This window comes from Phoxinus phoxinus (assembly GCF_949152265.1).
Source record: "Phoxinus phoxinus genome assembly, chromosome: 18".
In the NCBI taxonomy this organism is placed as follows: domain Eukaryota; kingdom Metazoa; phylum Chordata; class Actinopteri; order Cypriniformes; family Leuciscidae; genus Phoxinus; species Phoxinus phoxinus.
Window position 1 is genome coordinate 620,603 of NC_136893.1, and position 24,968 is coordinate 645,570.

A 24,968-nucleotide genomic window follows, 5' to 3' on the forward strand; every position below is an offset into this window, starting at 1 on the left:
CTCATTGAAAAAAAATTTTTTTAGTACCAAATATGCATCTAAAATCATATATTTTCAAAATTCAAAAAAGTTTTATTGTCTATCCCCACAAGGGTAAATAATTGTCTTTAGACAAGGGCTCAACAATTAATTTAAGATCCACCCCTTCCTATTTTAAATATTGATGGCATTTGGAATAAAAGTCTTCTTATACTTGGCCTTTTTAACCAAAAGTACTTTATATCATTTACCAGACGGAAGAACATGAAATTAATAATACAGGGGATGGGAAGAATGTCACAAAAACAGAGGCTTTCCTTTTTCCTGCCACAGTGTAAAGATCAGACAGAATTACTTGTTTCTCACCAATAATTTTACCAGCCATGTTTATAATCCTTAAAAGTCTACCAGAAACAGTCCAAACCTAGACTGAAGACACCTGCCAGACATATAGTTACAGGTAATTCTATATCAGTGTAGAAGAGGGGGGCTCAGACATTCTGGATTGTTTGTCACACAGTGAAAGAACTTCAAATGAATGAACACATGAATCTCAGACTACTCATGGACCATTATCATTTATTGTGCTTTTGTTGTGACTGACTGTCACAAATATCCCCTTCAGCCTTGTTTCATGGATGAAAAGACAAGGGTTTTGAGGAATATCATAGGGAGCAAACTAGATACATGTTGGGCAAAATACTACAAACTGCTTCCACAAATAAGATTCAATCATTAACTCATCTTTGAATATCTATAAAAATTAAACACTTTTCCTATCAAGGTCCAATAATGTTCACTGTACTTCACAGCTGAACACTTCTTGGACAAAGCCAGACCTCAATAGACAGACCTCCTGTTATCACCATGACAATGAAGCAATCACAAATTAATCCAAGTGGCTGTAAAACCTTAGCAAATCTAAAAGAAAGGAGTTGAAAAACCAAACCATGAATGCCATTACAAAAGACAATTTATTTTGTTACACAATCTTGACTCATGACAAGTTAAATAGACAGGGGCTAAAATAGAACCAGGCCCCTCAGCATCATCCTAGCTGAAGGTGGCGTTCACAGAACCAGATCCCTCAGGAGAGTCGTGGCTGAAGGTGGCGTTCACAGAACCAGACCCCTCAGGAGAGTCTTGGCTGAAGGTGGCGTTCACAGAACCAGATCCCTCAGGAGAGTCTTGGCTGAAGGTGGCGTTCACAGAACCAGATCCCTCAGGAGAGTCTTGGCTGAAGGTGGCGTTCACAGAACCAGATCCCTCAGGAGAGTCTTGGCTGAAGGTGGCGTTCACAGAACCAGATCCCTCAGGAGAGTCTTGGCTGAAGGTGGCGTTCACAGAACCAGATCCCTCAGGAGAGTCTTGGCTGAAGGTGGCGTTCACAGAACCAGATCCCTCAGGAGAGTCTTGGCTGAAGGTGGCGTTCACAGAACCAGATCCCTCAGGAGAGTCCTGGCTGAAGCTGGCGTTCACAGAACCAGATCCCTCAGGAGAGTCTTGGCTGAAGGTGGCGTTCACAGAACCAGATCCCTCAGGAGAGTCTTGGCTGAAGGTGGCGTTCACAGAACCAGATCCCTCAGGAGAGTCTTGGCTGAAGGTGGCGTTCACAGAACCAGACCCCTCAGGAGAGTCTTGGCTGAAGGTGGCGTTCACAGAACCAGACCCCTCAGGAGAGTCGTGGCTGAAGGTGGTGTTGGCAGAACCGGGCCCCTCAGGAGAGTCTTGGCTGAAGGTGGCGTTCACAGAACCAGATCCCTCAGGAGAGTCTTGGCTGAAGGTGGCGTTCACAGAACCAGATCCCTCAGGAGAGTCTTGGCTGAAGGTGGCGTTCACAGAACCAGATCCCTCAGGAGAGTCCTGGCTGAAGGTGGCGTTCACAGAACCAGATCCCTCAGGAGAGTCTTGGCTGAAGGTGGCGTTCACAGAACCAGACCCCTCAGGAGAGTCTTGGCTGAAGGTGGCGTTCACAGAACCAGACCCCTCAGGAGAGTCGTGGCTGAAGGTGGTGTTGGCAGAACCGGGCCCCTCAGGAGAGTCTTGGCTGAAGGTGGCGTTCACAGAACCAGATCCCTCAGGAGAGTCTTGGCTGAAGGTGGCGTTCACAGAACCAGATCCCTCAGGAGAGTCTTGGCTGAAGGTGGCGTTCACAGAACCAGATCCCTCAGGAGAGTCTTGGCTGAAGGTGGCGTTCACAGAACCAGACCCCTCAGGAGAGTCGTGGCTGAAGGTGGTGTTGGCAGAACCGGGCCCCTCAGGAGAGTCTTGGCTGAAGGTGGCGTTCACAGAACCAGATCCCTCAGGAGAGTCTTGGCCGAAGGTGGCGTTCACAGAACCAGATCCCTCAGGAGAGTCTTGGCTGAAGGTGGCGTTCACAGAACCAGATCCCTCAGGAGAGTCGTGGCTGAAGCTGGCGTTCACAGAACCAGATCCCTCAGGAGAGTCCTGGCTGAAGGTGGCGTTCACAGAACCAGACCCCTCAGGAGAGTCTTGGCTGAAGGTGGCGTTGGCAGAAGGTTTTTCTCCAACTACTCTCCCAACATCACTCAAAGAGAAATCTAAGGATCCATCTTCAACTGCGCTGCTGAATACTGAGAAACAAGTTTGACATTTAAAAAAAACAAACAGACAAACTTACTAAAGGCAAACAAAAATTAAACTCACCATGCCATACTAACTGGTGATAAAGAACTAGCAAAAAAGCAATTTTAATCAAACCCATTCTATAACATGAACTGAGCTACTAAGACAGACAATTCAACCAGAAAAGCTAAAGTTTCAAACCAAAACCTGTCTTTTAAAGCCGAACAGAAAACCATTTGCAACACCTGGATGACTCGTTAACTTATTGGAGCTAATCTTCTAATTAATGAGATCAATAATTAATTAATCACCCATACTAGCTGATGTCACATCCCATAGAACTAAAGTTTCAATGCTTATCTTCATTGACCTCCACTGAAAGAAGGCCCAACAAAACACACACTTAGGCCTGGAATCACAGACAGGGCTTAGAATAAGCCAGGATTAGGCCTTAGTTCAATTAGGAAAATTGAGTAGCTTTTATAAACGTGCCTTACAAAATAACATTACTGCTGTGCATCTTGAGACAAAACAATAGCACTGACATCTTAATATGCTTACAGTTAAAACAACATAAACATCCATTTTATTCTGGGTCTAGGCTTAAGATTTGTCTGGGAAACCAGGCAATACTATATTTTTCCACATCAACTCGTGAAAAATCACCAAATAAAGAGGACAGAACAATTAAAGTTGTCTCATTAAATGGTTAGTATCAAATATGCATCAAACAATTATATATTAATTGGTGTATTTTCAGTCAGGTATTTTTATGTGAGTACAGGAAACACAAACAAGTGTTTGTATTCTCAAGAAAAAATAGACAGAATACAGTTATTTGCAAATATAATCATTTATATGTGGAATGAGTAACATCAGAAATGCAACAAACATTTAATTTCTCAGAAACATCACTAACTACGAAATACATGGAAACAAAAGAAGAAACAGGACTGAGCTTTTAAATTACCTGATAATTGTATATTAAGCATTTTAATAGCAACAACAACAAAGAAAAGTTCAAAAGCACATACAGTAACATCAATCGGCAAATGTTAACCAGTTAACTTTACTGGTTATATTTGGTTACAGCCGCCCAGCCTGTGTGGAAGCGGATCCAGTCGAAATAATGTGCCACTTTTGTGTAGACCCCAGGATAATTGGGTTCGCCACATTTATCCCCCCAGCTCACGATTCCCCACACGTACGACACGCCAGCAGCGTCTGTACAAACCATCGGCCCTCCAGAGTCGCCCTGACACGAGTCCACCTTCCCCTCCAGGTCACCTGACACAGAGCACAACCAATGAGAGACCAGGAACCGGTGGACCAAGAGTCACTGAGCACATGGCACTGTTCCGTTAATTAAACAAAGGCTTAAACATTAATTACAGAAGTACAGGCCTACAGTACAAGTTCATATAATATCTTTACAAAATGCTTTGCTACTTATCTGCTGATTTACAGTTGGTTTTGAAACATTTTTCACTCAGAAATTGAAAGTAAATTTGCAAAGGAATGGCAAGGAACAAATAAATGTGAAATTTTGAAGGAGAAAGAAGTTTTTGGGCTCTGAAAATTATCTCTGAGTTTCCCAATCATAAATACGGTTTGAGAGGCCGTTCGTGTCTAATGTCCTGATAAGGAAACTTGTATTTACAATAATTCTGATAGCATGTGAAGGCAGTATTATATTCTGCGTATGATCACAAGTTTTAGTGTTTAGTCAAACACACACACACACACAGACACTCACACACACACACACACACACACACACACACACACACACGCACGCACACACATACCTGCACACTCCATTCCAGGGAGGAAACGGTCCTTGTAATGACTCTTGCAGTCACCGATAATCGTCACATTTGCCCATTTGAGAATTGCTGCGGACATTCCCGCTTTAAACAAACAGACATAGAGACAATAAAACCCCAACTGTAACCCCACTGGACTAAAACAACTTTTTAGATTAAAATTATCTAAAACTCTGTTCACACCAATAACAATAATATTAAATAATATAATATTAAAGGGATAGTTCACCCAAAAATGAAGATTAGCCCATGATTTACTCGCCCTCAACTCATCCTAGGGGAGTCCTTCTGTCAGACGAACACAATCAGAGTTATATAAAAAATATCCTGGCTCTTCAAAGCTTTATGATGGCAGTGAAAGGCTGTATATTAAGTGCATCTGTCCATCATAAAAGTGTATCTGTCCATCATGACTTTTATGATGGACAGATGCACTTTTATGATGGACAGATGCACTTTTATGATGGATAGATGCACTTTTATGATGGACAGATGAACTTTTATGATGGACAGATGCACTTTTATGATGGATAGATGCACTTTTATGATGGACAGATGCACTTTTATGATGGATAGATGCACTTTTATGATGATAGATGCACTTTTATGATGGATAGATGCACTTTTATGATGGATAGATGCACTTTTATGATGGACAGATGCACTTTTATGATGGACAGATGCACTTTTATGATGGACAGATGCACTTTTATGATGGACAGATGCACTTTTATGATGGACAGATGCACTTTTATGATGGACAGATGCACTTTTATGATGGATAGATGCACTTTTATGATGGATAGATGCACTTTTATGATGATAGATGCACTTTTATGATGGATAGATGCACTTTTATGATAGATAGATGCACTTTTATGGACTTTCTCCATTCTCCATCTTTCTCCATTCTCTGCCATTATAAAGCTTGGAAGAGCCTGGACATTTTTTTATATAACTCTGATTGTATTCGTCTGAAAGAAGAATATCAACACCTAGCTAGGATGACTTGAGGGTGAGTAAATCATGGGCTAACTCTTTATTTTTGGGTGAACTATCTCTTTAAAATTAAAACAGAATGAATGGATTAAAACTAAATCTGTAAAAGGATCCCATAAAGGCGGTCCAGCGTGTAGCCGAACCTCTGTCGCGGCCCCAGCCGGAGATGGTGCAGGTGTCGTTGGGCTGGAACTGTTGTGTGGACCAGGGCACACACACGGCTCGCACCGCCGGGTTATCCTTCATACACTTGTGTTCATTATTCAGCGGCTCTAGCTGCACCAGAGCGATGTCGTTGGCGTAGGTTTGTGCGCTATATTCATGATGGATGATGATGTTCTTCACCGGGATGCTGTCTGTCGTCGACTGCCTGCGATGCTTCTTCCAGAGAGAGAACTTGATTCGGTAGGACTTTGGTTTGGGCCTAAACACACGACACTCTGTTTCTCAGTAGCTGTTCTGTACAGGTTAATAAAATCGTGTGCCGATTGGTAGTGATGGCAATTTGAAAACACTGCTTCATGAAGCTTCAAAACCTTTACGAATCTTTGATTTCAGTAAACAAGGCTTCATTACGTCATAGCGGTTTCGAAACACTTCGCTGTGGGGCGATGATCTATGATTCACTGAGAACCAATGAACAAGTGTCTGTCGGTTTAACCTGATCTCTGATCAGTTTTATACATTTGTAGACGTTTGACATTAGTATAATTAAAATGAATAAAGGTAGTTAATAGTCTCTTATTGGCCTGTTTAGCTGAGCCATCCATAAAACAAACCCTGACAATTGATAAAAGAACATATAGACACTCGATAATCTTATTAGATGATTAGATAATTGCATTTCAAAGATTTTACTTTCAATAAAAAGTTTGCTATAGATTTGTAAAAGGTGTTTTATGCATGTTTGGCCCGGGTTTTGTTGCATTTACACTATTCTGGCCACTAGGGGTCACCGTTGAGACGAGGGTCGGATTGTTTCGAATACGGCACATTTGCTTCAACGGTTTCAGTGCTCCACGAAGCCTCGATCTGCACACCACTACCGATTGGTTGTACCTGACGCAGTGGGCGGCGGTCAAAACCCAGCAGCCGCCCAGATACGCCCCTCCACAGTGGATCGAGCCTTCGTCCTGAATGGCCACCTGCCACTGTATCTGAGTCTGCAGGGCAAAGGTCACACACAGGGGTCAAACCAAAACAAAGAGGCATTTTTTTATGCTAAGTCCTTTTCGACAGTTTACTGATTAAGCTACATTGTTGATATTGTACAAGCAAACGGGCTAACTATATTAGCATCCACACCAGCGGACGATAACTATAACGATAACTATATTAGCGTCCACACCAGCGGACGATAACTATAACGATAACTATATTAGCATCCACACCAGCGGACGATAACTATAACGATAACTATAACGATAACTATAACGATAACTATAACGATAACTATATTAGTGCCCACACCACAGACGATAACTATAACGATAACTATATTAGCGTCCACACCAGCGGACGATAACTATAACGATAACTATATTAGCGTCCACACCAGCGGACGATAACTATAACGATAACTATATTAGCATCCACACCAGCGGACGATAACTATAACGATAACTATAACGATAACTATAACGATAACTATAACGATAACTATATTAGTGCCCACACCACAGACGATAACTATAACGATAACTATATTAGCGTCCACACCAGCGGACGATAACTATAACGATAACTATATTAGCACCCACACCAGCGGACGATAACTATAACGATAACTATATTAGCATCCACACCAGCGGACGATAACTATAACGATAACTATATTAGCATCCACACCAGTGGACGATAACTATAACGATAACTATATTAGCATCCACACCAGTGGACGATAACTATAACGATAACTATATTAGCATCCACACCAGTGGACGATAACTATAACGATAACTATATTAGCATCTACACCAGTGGACGATAACTATAACGATAACTATATTAGTGCCCACACCACAGACGATAACTAGAACGATAACTATATTAGCATCCACACCAGTGGACGATAACTGGAACGATAACTATATTAGCATCCACACCAGTGGACGATAACTATAACGATAACTATATTAGCACCCACACCAGTGGACGATAACTATAACGATAACTATATTAGCATTCACACCAGTGGACGATAACTAGAACGATAACTATATTAGCACCCACACCAGCGGACGATAACTATAACGATAACTATATTAGCATCTACACCAGCGGACGATAACTAGAACGATAACTATATTAGCACCCACACCAGTGGACGATAACTATAACGATAACTATATTAGCATCCACACAAGTGGACGATAACTATAACGATAACTATATTAGCATTCACACCAGTGGACGATAACTAGAACGATAACTGTATTAGCACCCACACCAGTGGACGATAACTAGAACGATAACTTTATTAGCATCCACACCAGCGGACGATAACTATATTAACATCTCCACCACCGGACGATAACTATAACGATAACTATATTAAAGGAACACTCCAACTTTTTGGGACTTTAGCCTATTCACCTTATCCCCCAGAGTTAGATAAGTCCACACATACCTTTTTCATCTCTGTGCGTGCTATAAGTCTGTTTGACGCACCCACTGCTAGCCTAGCTTAGCACAAAGACTGGATGTAAATGGTTGCAGCTAGCATACTAATCCAAATAAGTGACAAAATAACGCAAACATTTTCCTATTTACATGTTGTGATTTGTATAGTCACAGAGTGTACAAAAAACAAAGTCACATGAGACACAGACATATTTTAACCGTATAAATACTGGGAACTATATTCTCTGAAGGCGAAGCACTGCTACTTGGGCGGAGTGATAACCGCAGCACCTGAGACGCGCCGTGGTGAGGAGCAGAGAGTTCGTTCAGAGCACGTCTCAGGTGCGCTGCGGTTATCACTCCGCCCAAGTAGCAGTGCTTCGCCTTCAGAGAATATAGTTCCCAGTATTTATACGGTTAAAATATGTCTGTGTCTCATGTGACTTTGTTTTTTGTACACTCTGTGACTATACAAATCACAACATGTAAATAGGAAAATGTTTGCGTTATTTTGTCACTTATTTGGATTAGTATGCTAGCTGCAACCATTTACATCCAGTCTTTGTGCTAAGCTAGGCTAGCAGTGGGTGCGTCAAACAGACTTATAGCACGCACGGAGATGAAAAAGGTATGTGTGGACTTATCTAACTCTGGGGGATAAGGTGAATAGGCTAAAGTCCCAAAAAGTCGGAGTGTTCCTTTAAGGCTGTGATTATTTTATGTGCAGCTTGTCAGTGAAGTACGGCTCTGTGATCAGTAGTAAATGCTGACGGGGAACTTTCTCAGAACATCCTGGCAAGTAACGAACAAACATTCTCCCAGTAACATTTGCTCAAAGTTACCCGTGTTACGCGTGTTTACATTGAGAAACAATGGACAAGCAGAGCAACGGAAAACGGCTCATTAGAACATATTTTTGTTTGCTGGTGGTTTTTAGCTGTTTTTCACTTTAATTGAAATCTTGACTCAGGTGTGGACGATATGGCCCAAATCTTATTTCACAATATGAGTCGTTTTTGTTTATTTTTGTTATTAAAAAACAAGGCCAAATCACTGACCAGTGGGGTCAGAAATATAATCTTGTTTCTGTTTGAATCAACATTATTTTTCTGACCCCATTGGCAGATTATTTTGCTTGTTTTAAGCATCAACTCACTTCATTTTGATTAATTCTCCCAGAAAACAGGACATAATATCTCATGTCATTTCACTACTCTAGTAAATGCATCTTGATCTAAGAATTTGTAGATATTTGGACTGTAAACAAGACAAAAATACTAAGTAAGAATTTTTGCAGTGTAAAAGTATGATCAGAAGCTTGTGTTTTATCAACTGAATGAAATGTTTGGTAATCTGGAGTCTCGCACATCTTTTTAAAGAAAGAGATTGGCCAGAAGGTGGAGAACACCGTATATATAGTATATATCATACAGCCCAGGCCTGGTGTTTCTGAGGTTGTCTGTGTCACGACTGACCGGTAAGGCCTCTTCCCCTCCGACTAAGCGTTTTCTGCGTCGACGTGGAGTCGCGTCGTCCTCTTGTTTGTACGCATACTCCATGTTGGGAACGCCACACTGCAGCTGGCTCTCGGTGGACGAGCGGATGGTCTTGATCTCTGCAACAACATGACGTGTTCAGCTGAAGCAAGCCTGTGGAGATACTCCAGACACATCTACATTTGCCCAGCTAACAAAATACATTCTAAGAATGTTTTGCCAACGTTCCCATTAAGTTACAAAACATTGTTTCTGAATGTTACCTGAATGCTCAAAAGTTTTTTTTTTTTAATGTTTCCAAAAAGTTTTTGTTGGTTATGTGAACGCTAATGGAACATTCCATTCTTCAAACATTATGGGAACGTTATTTTTGAATGTTCTGAAACAAGAAGTGACATTTAAAAACCGTTAGACGAACATCCAACAAAAACATTTCAGAAAAAACATCCCTTGAATGATGTATAAATAATGTTTTGTAACGTTTTCAGAACATTATTAAAGACCAGATAGCTTTGCACGAACGTTCTTTTATCGTAACTGGAAGAACGTTTGTTCATAACGTTGAAAGAACCTTGACAGAACGTTTCCAGTCGGCCCAGATCCGGCCCAGACGCAGAATCCACATGTGCCGGATGTGGCCCGGCTGTAAGTTGCTGTCTGGGCTTCTGGAGGTTTGTTTGCTGAAGTGTCAGACGTTGGATGTTCAGTGTCAATAGAGTTTGTTCTCACCCAACATTGGATCGGAAAACAAATCTGGCTTAATCTCCACTGGTTTGATGTCTTCTGAAACGCAAAGAAGAGAACAGAAGTTATTCTGTAACAAAAACACTTCTAAAAGTCTGCAAGTTAGTCTTAGTAATATCTTCCTTTGTTTCATTTTTATGTTGTCAAGTCAGGTCGTCTCCTTCATCTATACAATCACAGATTAATATCTCAATCATAGACACATTCATATGAGTTGGTTGGCAGGGATGATAAACAGTATCAGTAATTTGTACCATAATTGCTTATATATTACTTATAAACTGAACTGCATGAAGAGAGCACAGATGTGAGCAGGACTGTTGGAAGAGACGCTTGTCCTGGAACTGAATCTTAACTGAGTTCACTGACCGTCCAGTTCATCTTCTCCTCCCAGACAGTCCCGGACTCCGTCTCCGACCGCTTCCCGGGGGATGCAGACGCCCGACTTACAGTGGAACGCTTTGCTTTCATCACATCCTGCGCAACACAAACGGGAATATTAGCGCTTGTAATACTGCGAGCTGTTCTTACGTGTGTATTATTAATAACACAATTACACATGTAATGCATTTCACTAAAAACTAAATAGTGCTTTATTCAGAAGCAGCCAACAACAGACGGGATTGTGGGAAACAGGAAGAGGAATGATGATGTCACGGACAGAGACAGGAAGTAGAGACTCACTCTGGCAGCACATCTCGTCACTGTTGTCTCCACAGTCGTCAACGCCGTCGCAGGGTTTTCCTGCCGTTAGACACTTCCCGTTCACACAGGGGAACCCCACGCACTCGCCTACACAGGGAGTAAACGTGAGTGTGTGTGGTGTGTGTGTGTGTGTGTGGTGTGTGTGGTGTGTGTGTGTGTGTGTTTTCCTGCCGTTAGACACTTCCCGTTCACACAGGGGAACCCCTCGCACTCGCCGACACAGGGAGTAAACAGACTCGCACTTTTATGTCAGATAATAGATAACTATAGAAGCTTGTTTCCTCCACAGATTGAAAAAAGGTAATTGCAATTTTGCAATTTTTTTATTTTGCAATTCGTATATAGGTCGCCGGCCCCGTTTTAGCCCAAAAAAGCTCATCCATCATAACAGTAATCCACACTGTTCACTCGTCATGCGTCGGGTCAGAGGTCACTCGTCATGCGTCAGGTCAGAGGTCACTCGTCATGCGTCAGGTCAGAGGTCACTCGTCACGTGTCGAGTCAGAGGTCACTCGTCGGGTCAGAGGTCACTCATCATGCGTCGGGTCAAAGGTCACTCGTCATGCGTCGGGTCAGAGGTCACCCTTCATGCGTCGGGTCAGAGGTCATTATTCATGTGTCAGGTCAGAGGTCACTCGTCATGTGTCGGATCAGAGGTCACTCGTCATGCGTCGGGTCAGAGGTCACTCGTCATGCGTCGGGTCAGAGGTCATGTGTCGGGTCAGAGGTCACTCTTCATGTGTCGGGTCAGAGGTCACTCGTCATGCGTCGGATCAGAGGTCACTCGTCATGGGTCGGGTCAGAGGTCACTCGTCATGCGTCGGGTCAGAGGTCACTCGTCATGTGTCAGGTCAGAGGTCACTCGTCATGCGTCGGGTCAGAGGTCACTCGTCATGCGTCGGGTCAGAGGTCACTCGTCGGGTCAGAGGTCACTCATCATGCGTCGGGTCAGAGGTCACTCGTCATGCGTCGGGTCAGAGGTCACCCTTCATGCGTCGGGTCATAGGTCATTATTCATGTGTCAGGTCAGAGGTCACTCGTCATGCGTCGGGTCAGAGGTCATGGGTCACTCGTCATGCGTCGGGTCAGAAGTCATGCGTCGGGTCAGAGGTCACTCTTCATGTGTCGGGTCAGAGGTCACTCGTCATGCATCGGATCAGAGGTCACTTGTCATGTGTCGGGTCAGATGTCAGAGGTCACTCGTCATGCGTCGGGTCAGAGGTCATGCGTCGGGTCAGAGGTCACTCGTCATGCGTCGGGTCAGAGGTCACTCGTCATGCGTCGGGTCAGAGGTCACTCTTCATGCGTCAGGTCAGAGGTCACTCGTCATGCGTCGGGTCAGAGGTCACTCGTCATGCGTCGGGTCAGAGGTCACTCGTCATGCGTCAGGTCAGAGGTCACTCGTCATGCATCGGATCAGAGGTCACTCGTCATGCGTCTGGTCAGAGGTCACTCGTCCTGCGTTGGGTCAGAGGTCACTCGTCATGCGTCGGGTCAGAGGTCACTCGTCATGCGTCGGGTCAGAGGTCACTCGTCATGCGTCGGGTCAGAGGTCACTCTTCATGCGTCAGGTCAGAGGTCACTCGTCATGCGTCGGGTCAGAGGTCACTCGTCATGCGTCGGGTCAGAGGTCACTCGTCATGCGTCAGGTCAGAGGTCACTCGTCATGCGTCGGGTCAGAGGTCACTCGTCATGCGTCGGGTCAGAGGTCACTCGTCATGCGTCGGGTCAGAGGTCATGCGTCGGGTCAGAGGTCACTCGTCATGCGTCGGGTCAGAGGTCATGAGTCGGGTGAGAGGTCACTCTTCATGCGTCGGGTCAGACGTCATGAGTCGGGTCAGAGGTCACTCTTCATGCGTCGGGTCAGAGGTCACTCGTCATGCGTCGGGTCAGAGGTCACTCTTCATGTGTTGGGTCAGAGGTCACTCGTCATGCGTCGGGTCAGAGGTCATTCGGTTCAGAGGTCACTCGTCATGCTTCGGGTCAGAGGTCACTCGTCGGGTCAGAGGTCACTCATCATGCGTCGGGTCAGAGGTCACCCTTCATGCGTCGGGTCAGAGGTCATTATTCATGTGTCAGGTCAGAGGTCACTCGTCATGCGTCGGGTCAGAGGTCACTCGTCGGGTCAGAGGTCACTCATCATGCGTCGGGTCAGAGGTCACTCGTCATGCGTCGGGTCAGAGGTCACTCGTCATGCGTCGGGTCAGAGGTCACCCTTCATGCGTCGGGTCAGAGGTCATTATTCATGTGTCAGGTCAGAGGTCACTCGTCCTGCGTCAGGTCAGAGGTCACCCTTCATGCGTCGGGTCAGAGGTCATTATTCATGTGTCAGGTCAGAGGTCACTCGTCATGCGTCGGGTCAGAGGTCACTCGTCATGCGTCGGGTCAGAGGTCACTCGTCATGCGTCGGGTCAGAGGTCACCCTTCATGCGTCGGGTCAGAGGTCATTATTCATGTGTCAGGTCAGAGGTCACTCGTCCTGCGTCAGGTCAGAGGTCACCCTTCATGCGTCGGGTCAGAGGTCATTATTCATGTGTCAGGTCAGAGGTCACTCGTCCTGCGTCAGGTCAGAGGTCACTCGTCATGCGTCGGGTCAGAGGTCACTCGTCATGCGTCGGGTCAGAGGTCATTATTCATGTGTCAGGTCAGAGGTCATTATTCATGTGTCAGGTCAGAGGTCACTCGTCCTGCGTCAGGTCAGAGGTCACTCGTCATGCGTCGGGTCAGAGGTCACTCGTCATGCGTCGGGTCAGAGGTCATTATTCATGTGTCAGGTCAGAGGTCACTCTTCATGTGTCAGGTCAGAGGTCACTCTTCATGTGTCGGGTCAGAGGTCACTCGTCATGCGTCTGGTCAGAGGTCACTCGTCCTGCGTTGGGTCAGAGGTCACTCGTCATGCGTCGGGTCAGAGGTCACTCGTCATGCGTCGGGTCAGAGGTCACTCGTCATGCGTCGGGTCAGAGGTCACTCGTCATGCGTCAGGTCAGAGGTCACTCGTCATGCGTCGGGTCAGAGGTCACTCGTCATGCGTCGGGTCAGAGGTCACTCGTCATGCGTCAGGTCAGAGGTCACTCGTCCTGCGTCGGGTCAGAGGTCACTCGTCATGCGTCGGGTCAGAGGTCACTCGTCATGCGTCGGGTCAGAGATCACTCTTCATGTGTCGGGTTAGAGGTAACTCGTCATGCGTCGGGTCAGAGGTCATTCGGTTCAGAGGTCACTCGTCATGCGTCGGGTCAGAGGTCACTCTTCATGCGTCGGGTCAGAGGTCATTCGGTTCAGAGGTCACTCGTCATGCGTCGGGTCAGAGGTCACTCGTCATGCGTCGGGTCAGAGATCATTCGGTTCAGAGGTAGAGGTCTTCACGGGTCCAAAAATTCTTACCCGAACCGGAAGGGACCCGTAATTTGCTACACCGAACCGACCCGGACCCGTGCAGACCCGATAAATGCCTAACCGGACCCGACCTGGACCCGTCGATTATTTTTGTAAGCTGGACCCGAAACTGCCGGGAAGACACAGACCCGACTGGACCCGATTGTCACATTTTCCACCTTAAACCGCTATTACAAGTCAATAAACCTGTTGCGAAAAATTACAACTTTTTGTCTTACCTAATTTAAGGAGCCGTAGCAGCGTAACTTAGTAGTCTCGCCATCCTTTCCTTGTAACGTTACGTTACCTGACTGGCTGTGATGCATTACAATCCTTCGGCTCCGACAAGAAAGTTATCCATGTTATTCCTCTCGTTATTCCACCAAGTCCAAGCTTAATCCTTGTTATTTCAGCTTCAAAAGTCCACTTGATGTCACGGACTCACGGTGACGGATGACAAATTAAACGAGTTAGCTGTTAACTCGCACAATAACTTTTGGCTGTTTGCCTTTTTGAACTATAATAACGATTGCTCGTTCAGTGCCATGGCCGCTGCGCTGACGTTATTTATCATCTCCGTGCTCTCTGCTCTGCATCATCGAGTCTGAATCTGACCACTAAAACTTTAAGATTGAACAAAACGATTAATTGACATTGTAAAATCTAAAGCGCGGTTTGGCTGTCCCTCACTGAAGCTCTGCCTCTGGTAACTGGTTGCCATAGAAACATGACACGCGCTTGACTGCAAATGCGCGCTAGCTGGATGGATCAACCTAAAATATGCTTTTTAACGCAATTTATTTTGAGTGTCAAAGTAAACATTCATGTGACAGTTCACCTCAGATTATGTTACTGATTTAAAATATATTAAATATGAGTGTGACAAGACGCATTTTTGAGATTTGATGACTCGCACGGGTATTACACACAATGTTAAACAGACCCGGGACCCGAAGTAATAGATTCGACCCGACCCGGACCCGGCTGATCATTTAAAATATAGACCCGAACCCGTACGGGTCCCGGGTCGGGTCCCGGGTCAACGGGTCAACGGGTTCACCTGAAGACCTCTATTCAGAGGTCACTCTTCATGCGTCGGGTCAGAGGTCATTCGGTTCAGAGGTCACTCTTCCACCGGAACTAGACTCGTGTACAGTCGTTACTGGAAGCCAGTGATTATAGTTTAAAAAGTTATAAATATGGATATTGTTCTTGGCTTCAGAAGGCCTTTATTGCCCCCTGCAGGCGTGTGGATTACTGACATGATGATGATGAGCTTCTTTGGCTTCAAAAACTCGGGCTCCATTCACTGCCATGATAAAACCTAACCCTAACCCATGATAAAGCTGGGAAGAGCCGGAGTTCTAATATAACTGTGATTGTGTTCGGCTGAAAAAAGAAAGCCGAAGCTCAGGATACTTAGTGGGTGAGTTAATTATGGGATAATTTTCAGTTTCGGGTGAACTATCCCTTCAAAGTAGGATGTTTAATTTTCTTTAAAAAGCACCTTTGGGTTGGTAACACTTTGTGACGGCCACCTCAGTGCTGTCTGTGATTGGCTGGGGGTTATAGATGGTGCACTCAGCCAATGAGAGCTCAGATCCTGTGCAGCGAACACTCATGCACCCTGTCAAACCAAACGCTTTGTCAAGAGCCGAATGCGTGATGTAAGTCGCCGTCTCCGCTCCTCTGAGACACAACAGAAGAAGAGAAGCAGAGAACATGAACATGACAAAACACATCCGACACGTGTGAGTCGATTCTGGTGTGTAGTGATGAGTGTGTGTAGTGTTGAGTGTGTGTAGTGATGTGTGTGTAGTGTTGAGTGTGTGTAGTGATGAGTGTGTGTAGTGATGAGTGTGTAGTGATGAGTGTGTAGTGATGAGTGTGTAGTGATGAGTGTGTGTAGTGGTGTGTGTGTAGTGTTGAGTGTGTGTAGTGATGAGTGTGTGTAGTGATGAGTGTGTGTAGTGATGAGTGTGTGTAGTGATGAGTGTGTAGTGATGAGTGTGTAGTGATGAGTGTGTGTAGTGGTGTGTGTGTAGTGATGAGTGTGTGTAGTGATGAGTGTGTGTAGTGATGAGTGTGTGTAGTGATGAGTGTGTAGTGGTGTGTGTGTGTAGTGATGAGTGTGTGTAGTGGTGAGTGTGTAGTGATGAGTGTGTAGTGATGAGTGTGTGTAGTGGTGTGTGTGTAGTGTTGAGTGTGTGTAGTGATGAGTGTGTGTAGTGATGAGTGTGTGTAGTGATGAGTGTGTGTAGTGTTGAGTGTGTGTAGTGATGTGTGTGTAGTGTTGAGTGTGTGTAGTGATGAGTGTGTGTAGTGGTGTGTGTGTAGTGGTGAGTGTGTAGTGATGAGTGTGTAGTGATGAGTGTGTGTAGTGATGAGTGTGTAGTGGTGAGTGTGTAGTGATGAGTGTGTAGTGATGAGTGTGTGTAGTGGTGTGTGTGTAGTGTTGAGTGTGTGTAGTGATGAGTGTGTGTAGTGATGAGTGTGTGTAGTGATGAGTGTGTGTAGTGTTGAGTGTGTGTAGTGATGTGTGTGTAGTGTTGAGTGTGTGTAGTGATGAGTGTGTGTAGTGATGAGTGTGTAGTGATGAGTGTGTAGTGATGAGTGTGTAGTGATGAGTGTGTGTAGTGGTGTGTGTGTAGTGTTGAGTGTGTGTAGTGATGAGTGTGTGTAGTGATGAGTGTGTGTAGTGATGAGTGTGTGTAGTGATGAGTGTGTAGTGATGAGTGTGTAGTGATGAGTGTGTGTAGTGGTGTGTGTGTAGTGATGAGTGTGTGTAGTGATGAGTGTGTGTAGTGATGAGTGTGTGTAGTGATGAGTGTGTAGTGGTGTGTGTGTGTAGTGATGAGTGTGTGTAGTGATGAGTGTGTAGTGATGAGTGTGTAGTGATGAGTGTGTGTAGTGGTGTGTGTGTAGTGTTGAGTGTGTGTAGTGATGAGTGTGTGTAGTGATGAGTGTGTGTAGTGATGAGTGTGTAGTGATGAGTGTGTAGTGGTGTGTGTGTAGTGATGAGTGTGTAGTGATGAGTGTGTAGTGATGAGTGTGTGTAGTGATGAGTGTGTGTAGTGATGAGTGTGTAGTGATGAGTGTGTAGTGATGAGTGTGTAGTGATGAGTGTGTAGTGATGAGTGTGTGTAGTGGTGTGTGTGTAGTGTTGAGTGTGTGTAGTGATGAGTGTGTGTAGTGATGAGTGTGTGTAGTGATGAGTGTGTAGTGATGAGTGTGTAGTGATGAGTGTGTGTAGTGATGTGTGTGTAGTGATGAGTGTGTAGTGATGAGTGTGTGTAGTGATGTGTGTGTAGTGATGAGTGTGTGTAGTGATGAGTGTGTAGTGATGAGTGTGTAGTGATGAGTGTGTGTAGTGATGTGTGTGTAGTGATGAGTGTGTAGTGATGAGTGTGTGTAGTGATGTGTGTGTAGTGATGAGTGTGTGTAGTGGTGTGTGTGTAGTGATGAGTGTGTGTAGTGATGAGTGTGTAGTGATGAGTGTGTGTAGTGGTGTGTGTGTAGTGATGAGTGTGTAGTGATGAGTGTGTGTAGTGATGAGTGTGTGTAGTGATGAGTGTGTGTAGTGATGAGTGTGTAGTGATGAGTGTGTAGTGATGAGTGTGTGTAGTGATGAGTGTGTGTAGTGGTGTGTGTGTAGTGATGAGTGTGTAGTGATGAGTGTGTAGTGATGAGTGTGTAGTGATGAGTGTGTGTAGTGGTGTGTGTGTAGTGTTGAGTGTGTGTAGTGATGAGTGTGTGTAGTGATGAGTGTGTGTAGTGATGAGTGTGTAGTGATGAGTGTGTAGTGATGAGTGTGTGTAGTGATGTGTGTGTAGTGATGAGTGTGTAGTGATGAGTGTGTGTAGTGATGTGTGTGTAGTGATGAGTGTGTGTAGTGATGAGTGTGTAGTGATGAGTGTGTAGTGATGAGTGTGTGTAGTGATGTGTGTGTAGTGATGAGTGTGTAGTGATGAGTGTGTGTAGTGATGAGTGTGTAGTGATGAGTGTGTGTAGTGGTGTGTGTGTAGTGATGAGTGTGTGTAGTGATGAGTGTGTAGTGATGAGTGTGTGTAGTGGTGTGTGTGTAGTGATGAGTGTGTAGTGATGAGTGTGTGTAGTGATGAGTGTGTGTAGTGATGAGTGTGTGTAGTGATGTGTGTGTAGTGATGAGTGTGTGTAGTGATGAGTGTGTAGTGATGAGTGTGTAGTGATGAGTGTGTGTAGTGATGTGTGTGTAGTGATGAGTGTGTAGTGATGAGTGTGTGTAGTGATGTGTGTGTAGTGATGAGTGTGTGTAGTGGTGTGTGTGTGTAGTGATGAGTGTGTGTAGTGATGAGTGTGTAGTGATGAGTGTGTGTAGTGATGAGTGTGTAGTGATGAGTGTGTAGTGATGAGTGTGTGTAGTGATGAGTGTGTGTAGTGATGAGTGTGTGTAGTGATGAGTGTGTGTAGTGGTGTGTGTGTAGTGATGAGTGTGTAGTGATGAGTGTGTAGTGATGAGTGTGTAGTGATGAGTGTGTGTAGTGGTGTGTGTGTAGTGTTGAGTGTGTGTAGTGATGAGTGTGTAGTGATGAGTGTGTAGTGATGAGTGTGTAGTGATGAGTGTGTGTAGTGGTGTGTGTGTAGTGATGAGTGTGTAGTGATGAGTGTGTAGTGATGAGTGTGTAGTGATGAGTGTGTGTAGTGGTGTGTGTGTAGTGTTGAGTGTGTGTAGTGATGAGTGTGTAGTGATGAGTGTGTGTAGTGATGAGTGTGTAGTGATGAGTGTGTAGTGATGAGTGTGTGTAGTGATGAGTGTGTGTAGTGATGAGTGTGTAGTGATGAGTGTGTGTAGTGATGTGTGTGTAGTGATGAGTGTGTAGTGATGAGTGTGTAGTGATGAGTGTGTGTAGTGATGTGTGTGTAGTGATGAGTGTGTAGTGATGAGTGTGTGTAGTGATGTGTGTGTAGTGGTGAGTGTGTGTAGTGATGAGTGTGTAGTGATGAGTGTGTGTAGTGATGAGTGTGTGTAGTGATGAGTGTGTGTAGTGGTGTGTGTGTAGTGATGAGTGTGTAGTGATGAGTGTGTAGTGATGAGTGTGTGTAGTGATGAGTGTGTGTAGTGATGTGTGTGTAGTGATGAGTGTGTGTAGTGATGAGTGTGTGTAGTGATGAGTGTGTGTAGTGATGAGTGTGTAGTGATGAGTGTGTGTAGTGGTGTGTGTGTAGTGGTGAGTGTGTAGTGATGAGTGTGTAGTGATGAGTGTGTGTAGTGATGAGTGTGTGTAGTGATGAGTGTGTGTAGTGGTGTGTGTGTAGTGATGAGTGTGTAGTGATGAGTGTGTAGTGATGAGTGTGTGTAGTGATGAGTGTGTGTAGTGATGTGTGTGTAGTGATGAGTGTGTGTAGTGATGAGTGTGTGTAGTGATGAGTGTGTAGTGATGAGTGTGTAGTGATGAGTGTGTGTAGTGATGAGTGTGTGTAGTGATGTGTGTGTAGTGGTGAGTGTGTGTAGTGATGAGTGTGTAGTGATGAGTGTGTGTAGTGATGAGTGTGTGTAGTGATGAGTGTGTGTAGTGATGAGTGTGTGTAGTGATGAGTGTGTAGTGATGAGTGTGTGTAGTGATGAGTGTGTGTAGTGATGAGTGTGTGTAGTGATGAGTGTGTGTAGTGATGAGTGTGTGTAGTGGTGTGTGTGTGTAGTGATGAGTGTGTGTAGTGATGAGTGTGTGTAGTGATGAGTGTGTAGTGGTGTGTGTGTGTAGTGATGAGTGTGTGTAGTGATGTGTGTGTGTAGTGGTGAGTGTGTGTAGTGATGAGTGTGTAGTGATGAGTGTGTGTAGTGATGTGTGTGTAGTGATGAGTGTGTGTAGTGATGAGTGTGTGTAGTGATGAGTGTGTGTAGTGATGAGTGTGTGTAGTGTTGAGTGTGTGTAGTGATGAGTGTGTGTAGTGTTGAGTGTGTGTAGTGATGATGTGTGTGTAGTGATGAGTGTGTAGTAATGAGTGTGTGTAGTGATGAGTGTGTGTAGTGATGAGTGTGTAGTGATGAGTGTGTGTAGTGATGTGTGTGTAGTGATGTGTGTGTAGTGATGAGTGTGTGTAGTGATGTGTGTGTAGTGGTGTGTGTGTAGTGATGAGTGTGTGTAGTGGTGTGTGTGTAGTGTTGAGTGTGTGTAGTGGTGAGTGTGTGTAGTGATGAGTGTGTAGTGATGAGTGTGTGTAGTGATGAGTGTGTGTGTGTAGTGGTGAGTGTGTAGTGATGAGTGTGTAGTGGTGTGTGTGTGTAGTGATGAGTGTGTGTAGTGATGAGTGTGTGTAGTGATGAGTGTGTAGTGATGAGTGTGTAGTGATGAGTGTGTGTAGTGATGAGTGTGTAGTGATGAGTGTGTAGTGATGAGTGTGTAGTGATGAGTGTGTGTAGTGGTGAGTGTGTGTAGTGATGAGTGTGTAGTGATGTGTGTGTAGTGATGAGTGTGTAGTGATGAGTGTGTAGTGATGTGTGTGTAGTGATGAGTGTGTGTAGTGGTGTGTGTGTGTTTACTTGGCCACATTCCCAGGGTTCCGGCAGACGACATTAGCTGACGCCATACTCCAGTCTCGTCCACATACGAACATTGTTCCCTTCTCTGTTTTTATCGTGACCACATGTTGAGAGTGATATTCCTCCAGACGCGCCTCCACCTTGTCCTTCGCTGGACACACACATGAATATAATCACACACACAGTTCAACACACTCTTTGAGTTGTCAGAAATACTGGCCTGTGTTGTTCTTGAAATCATACGATTATATGTCATAAACTCATAAACATGCAACGCTTCAACTCTCTGTGATGTGACTGTGTAATGTGCGTATGATATTCCTATTATGGTTTTGATGTTGGTTTATTGATCTCCTGCACTGATCACTATATGAGAACTGAGCTGAGCTGGACGAGGACATCACGGTTTACTCCAGAGCGGATATATATATCAATGAACTAAATTAATAACTTTTTTACAACTTAAAGGATAATTCCGGTATTTAACACCTTGAGTCTATATTGTAGTTTGTTTTGGATGAACAAGAGTGGTGGACAACATTTTTTTGACAATGGTTCCTCTCTCGAGTTTTTGACTATAAAAGAATTGGCCATGGACCCATTTAACATTGGAGTCAATGGGCATGTCCGAAAATGTCATTAAAACAGCCAATAATGTTCGTTTACAAAACTGTGCAACTCACCGAGTGGTTAGTGGTGTTCGTTGATGTTCCAGAAACAAAAAGTGTTGCGAAATACAGTTTCTGTCGTGTTTTATTCGTCATTTTGTAAGTTACAGGGTTGTGAAGTGTCTGAAAAAATAGTTCCACTATAGCAAAATAAACGGATTGGAATCATATATTGCGACGATATATTGTTTATAATCATCAACGAACACCACTAACCACTCGGTGAGTTTAACAGTTTTGTAAACGAACATTATTGGCTGTTTTAATGACATTTTCGGACATGCACATTGACTCCAATGTTAAATGGGTCCATGGCCAATTCTTTTATAGTCAAAAACTCGAGAGAGGAACCATTGTCAAAAAAATGTTGTCCACCACTCTTGTTCATCCAAAACAAACTACAATATAGACTCAAGGTGTTAAATACCGGAATTATCCTTTAAGCTGAACATACTTAAGCTGGACCGTGACAAACTCTGTTGCATTATTTCCCTGTGATCTCTGAATCCTGTGAATTACATTTATGCATTTGGCAGATAATTGTATTTGGAGAAAGAAACGCAGGATGCATTAAAGGCACACACTTTTATCAGTTTATGGCTGTGAATGTGGCGGGAATCAAACCCTTGATCTTGGTGTTGCGATTCGAGCACCACGCTCTATGGTTGAGCGTCAGGAGAGCACAAAACAGAAAGAAATCAACATTGTACATTTAAAATGACAAAAAAATCCACAATTTAGTTGTCAACAAAGTAGTTGTTAAATAGTTTTACAAATCATATGTCCTCGTGTTAACTTTTTTAATATGTAACCCAGATTTTTTTTAGAACATTAAAAAACAATGTTTTGAGGATTCAAAGAACATTCAGGCTATGTTTACACGTAAGCGATCTGAAGAGAAAACGCAAAAGTGGCGTTGCGTTATCACTTTTTATTCTGCGTTTAGACGAGCGTTATGGGGGGAAATCTGCATATGGTGACGTAAAAGTGTGTGAGATTGGATGTAGTGTGCACTCCAGACGGCTAGGTGGCGATGTGGAGCACTGACAGTGAAAGAGACGCTGACACAGTTTGTCATGTTTAATACGGTAAAGCCGCTGCTGTAACCCTCGCTGCTCTTCGCCTGTCGCTCAAAAATGACCTTTTTTTTTTGTCAATGATATTAAAGCTATATTTTAGTTTGATAATGTTTTGTTATTGTCCTGTACTGGCACATGCCTGTGACGTAAACGCGTACGCGACGCCTTCACTGTCTAGCAGACTTTTGCGTTTTTACCCTTTAGACGGGAACGCGGCGGTGGAGCGTTGTTAAGATCTCCACTCTGGAGGAGGGTTTCACTTTTTTGCGTTTTTTAAGCCCCAAAAACACCGTCGCCGTGTAAACGAAAGGCACATCCGATAAAATATTTGTACGTTTCCACCCGCGAGCGTTCTCGTGTAAACAGGGCCTCGGAAGTAACGTTTTCATAACATTAGGATTTTCTTTGCCATTGCTCATGTCTTAGGGGCTGTTTACACGACACCGTTTTCAACTAAAAACGTAAAACTTTGTATGCGTTTTGGCCGTTCGTTTACACGACAGCGGTGTTCTGGGCGCCTGAACACGCAAACTTTTGAAACGGTCTCCGTGTAAACAACAAAAACGTGAATCTCTGAAGACGATGACGGCATCCACATGTATAACGTGTTCAGCCTATCGTGTTTCATCGCCATCTACTGGCCTGGCAGCAGAATACAGCATTTGTAGTTGTTTTCGCGATCCGTGTGAACGGGGATCGTTTTGATAATGGAGTCGTCCGTACGTGGAAATCGTTTTAAGCGTCTCGCTGTCGTGTAGCGTACTCTTAGTTAATGAAGGGTTGTGACCTCACCTCTGCAGGATGAGCTGAAGTGAGAGAACACGGGCTCGCTGGTTCTGCAGGCGATGGCTTTGGCCTGACACATGGAGTAATACTGGGATCCGTCCAGCGTACACGCCGGCTTATCCTGACGCGGACACTTGTACGGCATCTTACAGACACACTGTCCCGAGATACATCGCCTCCATGGAGGACAGAACACTTTTGAGCAAGACAGCCGTGTGTATTTCTGACGCAGACACTGTTCCGGGCCCGAGAAATCCTCGTCGGAGTCTTTTACGTCTGGCTCTGGTTTTACCGTCACCTTTGGATCCTCCTTTTTGTCCTCCGAGTCTGACTCTGGTCCCCCCCCCTGAACTGAATCTGGTCCCCCCCCCTGAACTGAATCTGGTCCCCCCCCCTGAACTGAATCTAGTCCCCCCCCCTGAACTGAATCTGGTCCCCCCCTCTGAACTGAATCTAGTCCCCCCCCCTGAACTGAATCTGGTCCCCCCCCCAGAACTGACTCTGCACAATGCACTCTACACTCTGGTCCCCCCACCTGAACTGAATCTGGTCCCCCCCCCTGAACTGAATCTAGTCCCCCCCCCTGAACTGACTCTGCACAATGCACTCTACACTCTGGTCCCCCCACCTGAACTGAATCTGGTCCCCCCCCCTGAACTGAATCTGGTCCCCCCCCCTGAACTGAATCTGGTCCCCCCCTCTGAACTGAATCTAGTCCCCCCCCCTGAACTGAATCTGGTCCCCCCCCCAGAACTGACTCTGCACAATGCACTCTACACTCTGGTCCCCCCACCTGAACTGAATCTGGTCCCCCCCCCTGAACTGAATCTAGTCCCCCCCCCTGAACTGAATCTGGTCCCCCCCTCTGAACTGAATCTAGTCCCCCCCCCTGAACTGAATCTGGTCCCCCCCCCTGAACTGACTCTGGTTCCCCCCCCTGAACTGACTCTGGTTCCCCCCCCTGAACTGAATCTGGTTCCCCCCCCAGAACTGAATCTGTTTTTTTAACTGACAGAGATTGGTGTGGGATTTGCTGTTGGGTTCCATCGTCTGCTGGTTGTTCCTCCAGAGTCTAATAAGATCAAATAAACTTAATTAAATGTAAAATGTACACCAGTCCATAACTATGGAAGCTTGTTTCCACCACTGAACATAAAAAGGTAACTGCAACTTTTTACCTTGCAAATGTAATTTATGAACTCATAACACCAAAAATCGCAGTTTTAAAGTCAGAATTGTGAGATAAAGAGTGGCAATTACAAGCTTCCATAATTAACATGTAGTTGAATAAATAACAATAGTAATGTGCCATCTGATGATAAAACCGTAATGATACTGTAGGAAAATGAACATGACGCGAGTAAAAACAGCGTGAGATTCATTTGTCTGATAGTACTTTGATAGCCTGGGTTTCCCCAGACTGCCTTTGCGCAGCGCGATTTTATTCTCGCTGAAAGGCAGTCTGGAAACCATGGACCTGATTTTCGCCTCGTTTAGGGAACCAATCACAGAACGGGGAGGGAGCAGCAAGACGATGACGACATCTTTGCGACACAACTAAGCAGTTTGTTTATATCTATGGAGTC

General features: G+C 44.8%; 3 protein-coding genes across 4 annotated transcripts in view; all 3 read right to left on the bottom strand.

Moving 5' to 3' along the window:
• Positions 1 to 196: 196 nt before the first annotated feature.
• LOC306986345 (uncharacterized protein) lies at positions 197 to 2,821 on the bottom strand. 2 transcript variants are annotated; one of them, XM_079589496.1, is made up of 3 exons: positions 2,647 to 2,821; positions 1,109 to 2,573; positions 197 to 1,065 (listed from the first exon to the last, which is right to left on the bottom strand). In XM_079589496.1, exons 1-3 carry the CDS (start codon positions 2,702 to 2,704, stop codon positions 1,050 to 1,052), a joined length of 1,539 nt encoding a protein of 512 aa, XP_079445622.1. In that variant the 5' UTR covers positions 2,705 to 2,821; the 3' UTR covers positions 197 to 1,049. The 2 variants fall into 2 exon arrangements, with proteins under 2 accessions (XP_079445622.1, XP_079445621.1); XM_079589495.1 differs by having other exon boundaries at positions 239 to 2,573.
• A 534-nt stretch (positions 2,822 to 3,355) lies between these two features.
• On the bottom strand, positions 3,356 to 24,429 carry cfi (complement factor I; the record flags this gene model as incomplete). Its single annotated transcript, XM_079588823.1, has 12 exons — positions 3,356 to 3,852; positions 4,374 to 4,475; positions 5,534 to 5,814; positions 6,450 to 6,553; positions 9,488 to 9,627; positions 10,238 to 10,291; positions 10,622 to 10,729; positions 10,937 to 11,044; positions 15,837 to 16,018; positions 20,850 to 21,000; positions 23,389 to 23,859; positions 24,396 to 24,429. 12 exons carry the CDS (start codon positions 24,427 to 24,429, stop codon positions 3,635 to 3,637), a joined length of 1,953 nt encoding a protein of 650 aa, XP_079444949.1. The 3' UTR covers positions 3,356 to 3,634.
• The window catches only part of ttc39b (tetratricopeptide repeat domain 39B), a 41,047-nt gene continuing 40,441 nt past the window's right edge, over positions 24,363 to 24,968 (bottom strand). The window contains exon 20 of the mRNA XM_079589494.1: positions 24,363 to 24,454. The gene's annotated coding sequence lies outside the window, so the exon portion shown is untranslated. The remainder of the gene's footprint in view (positions 24,455 to 24,968) is intronic.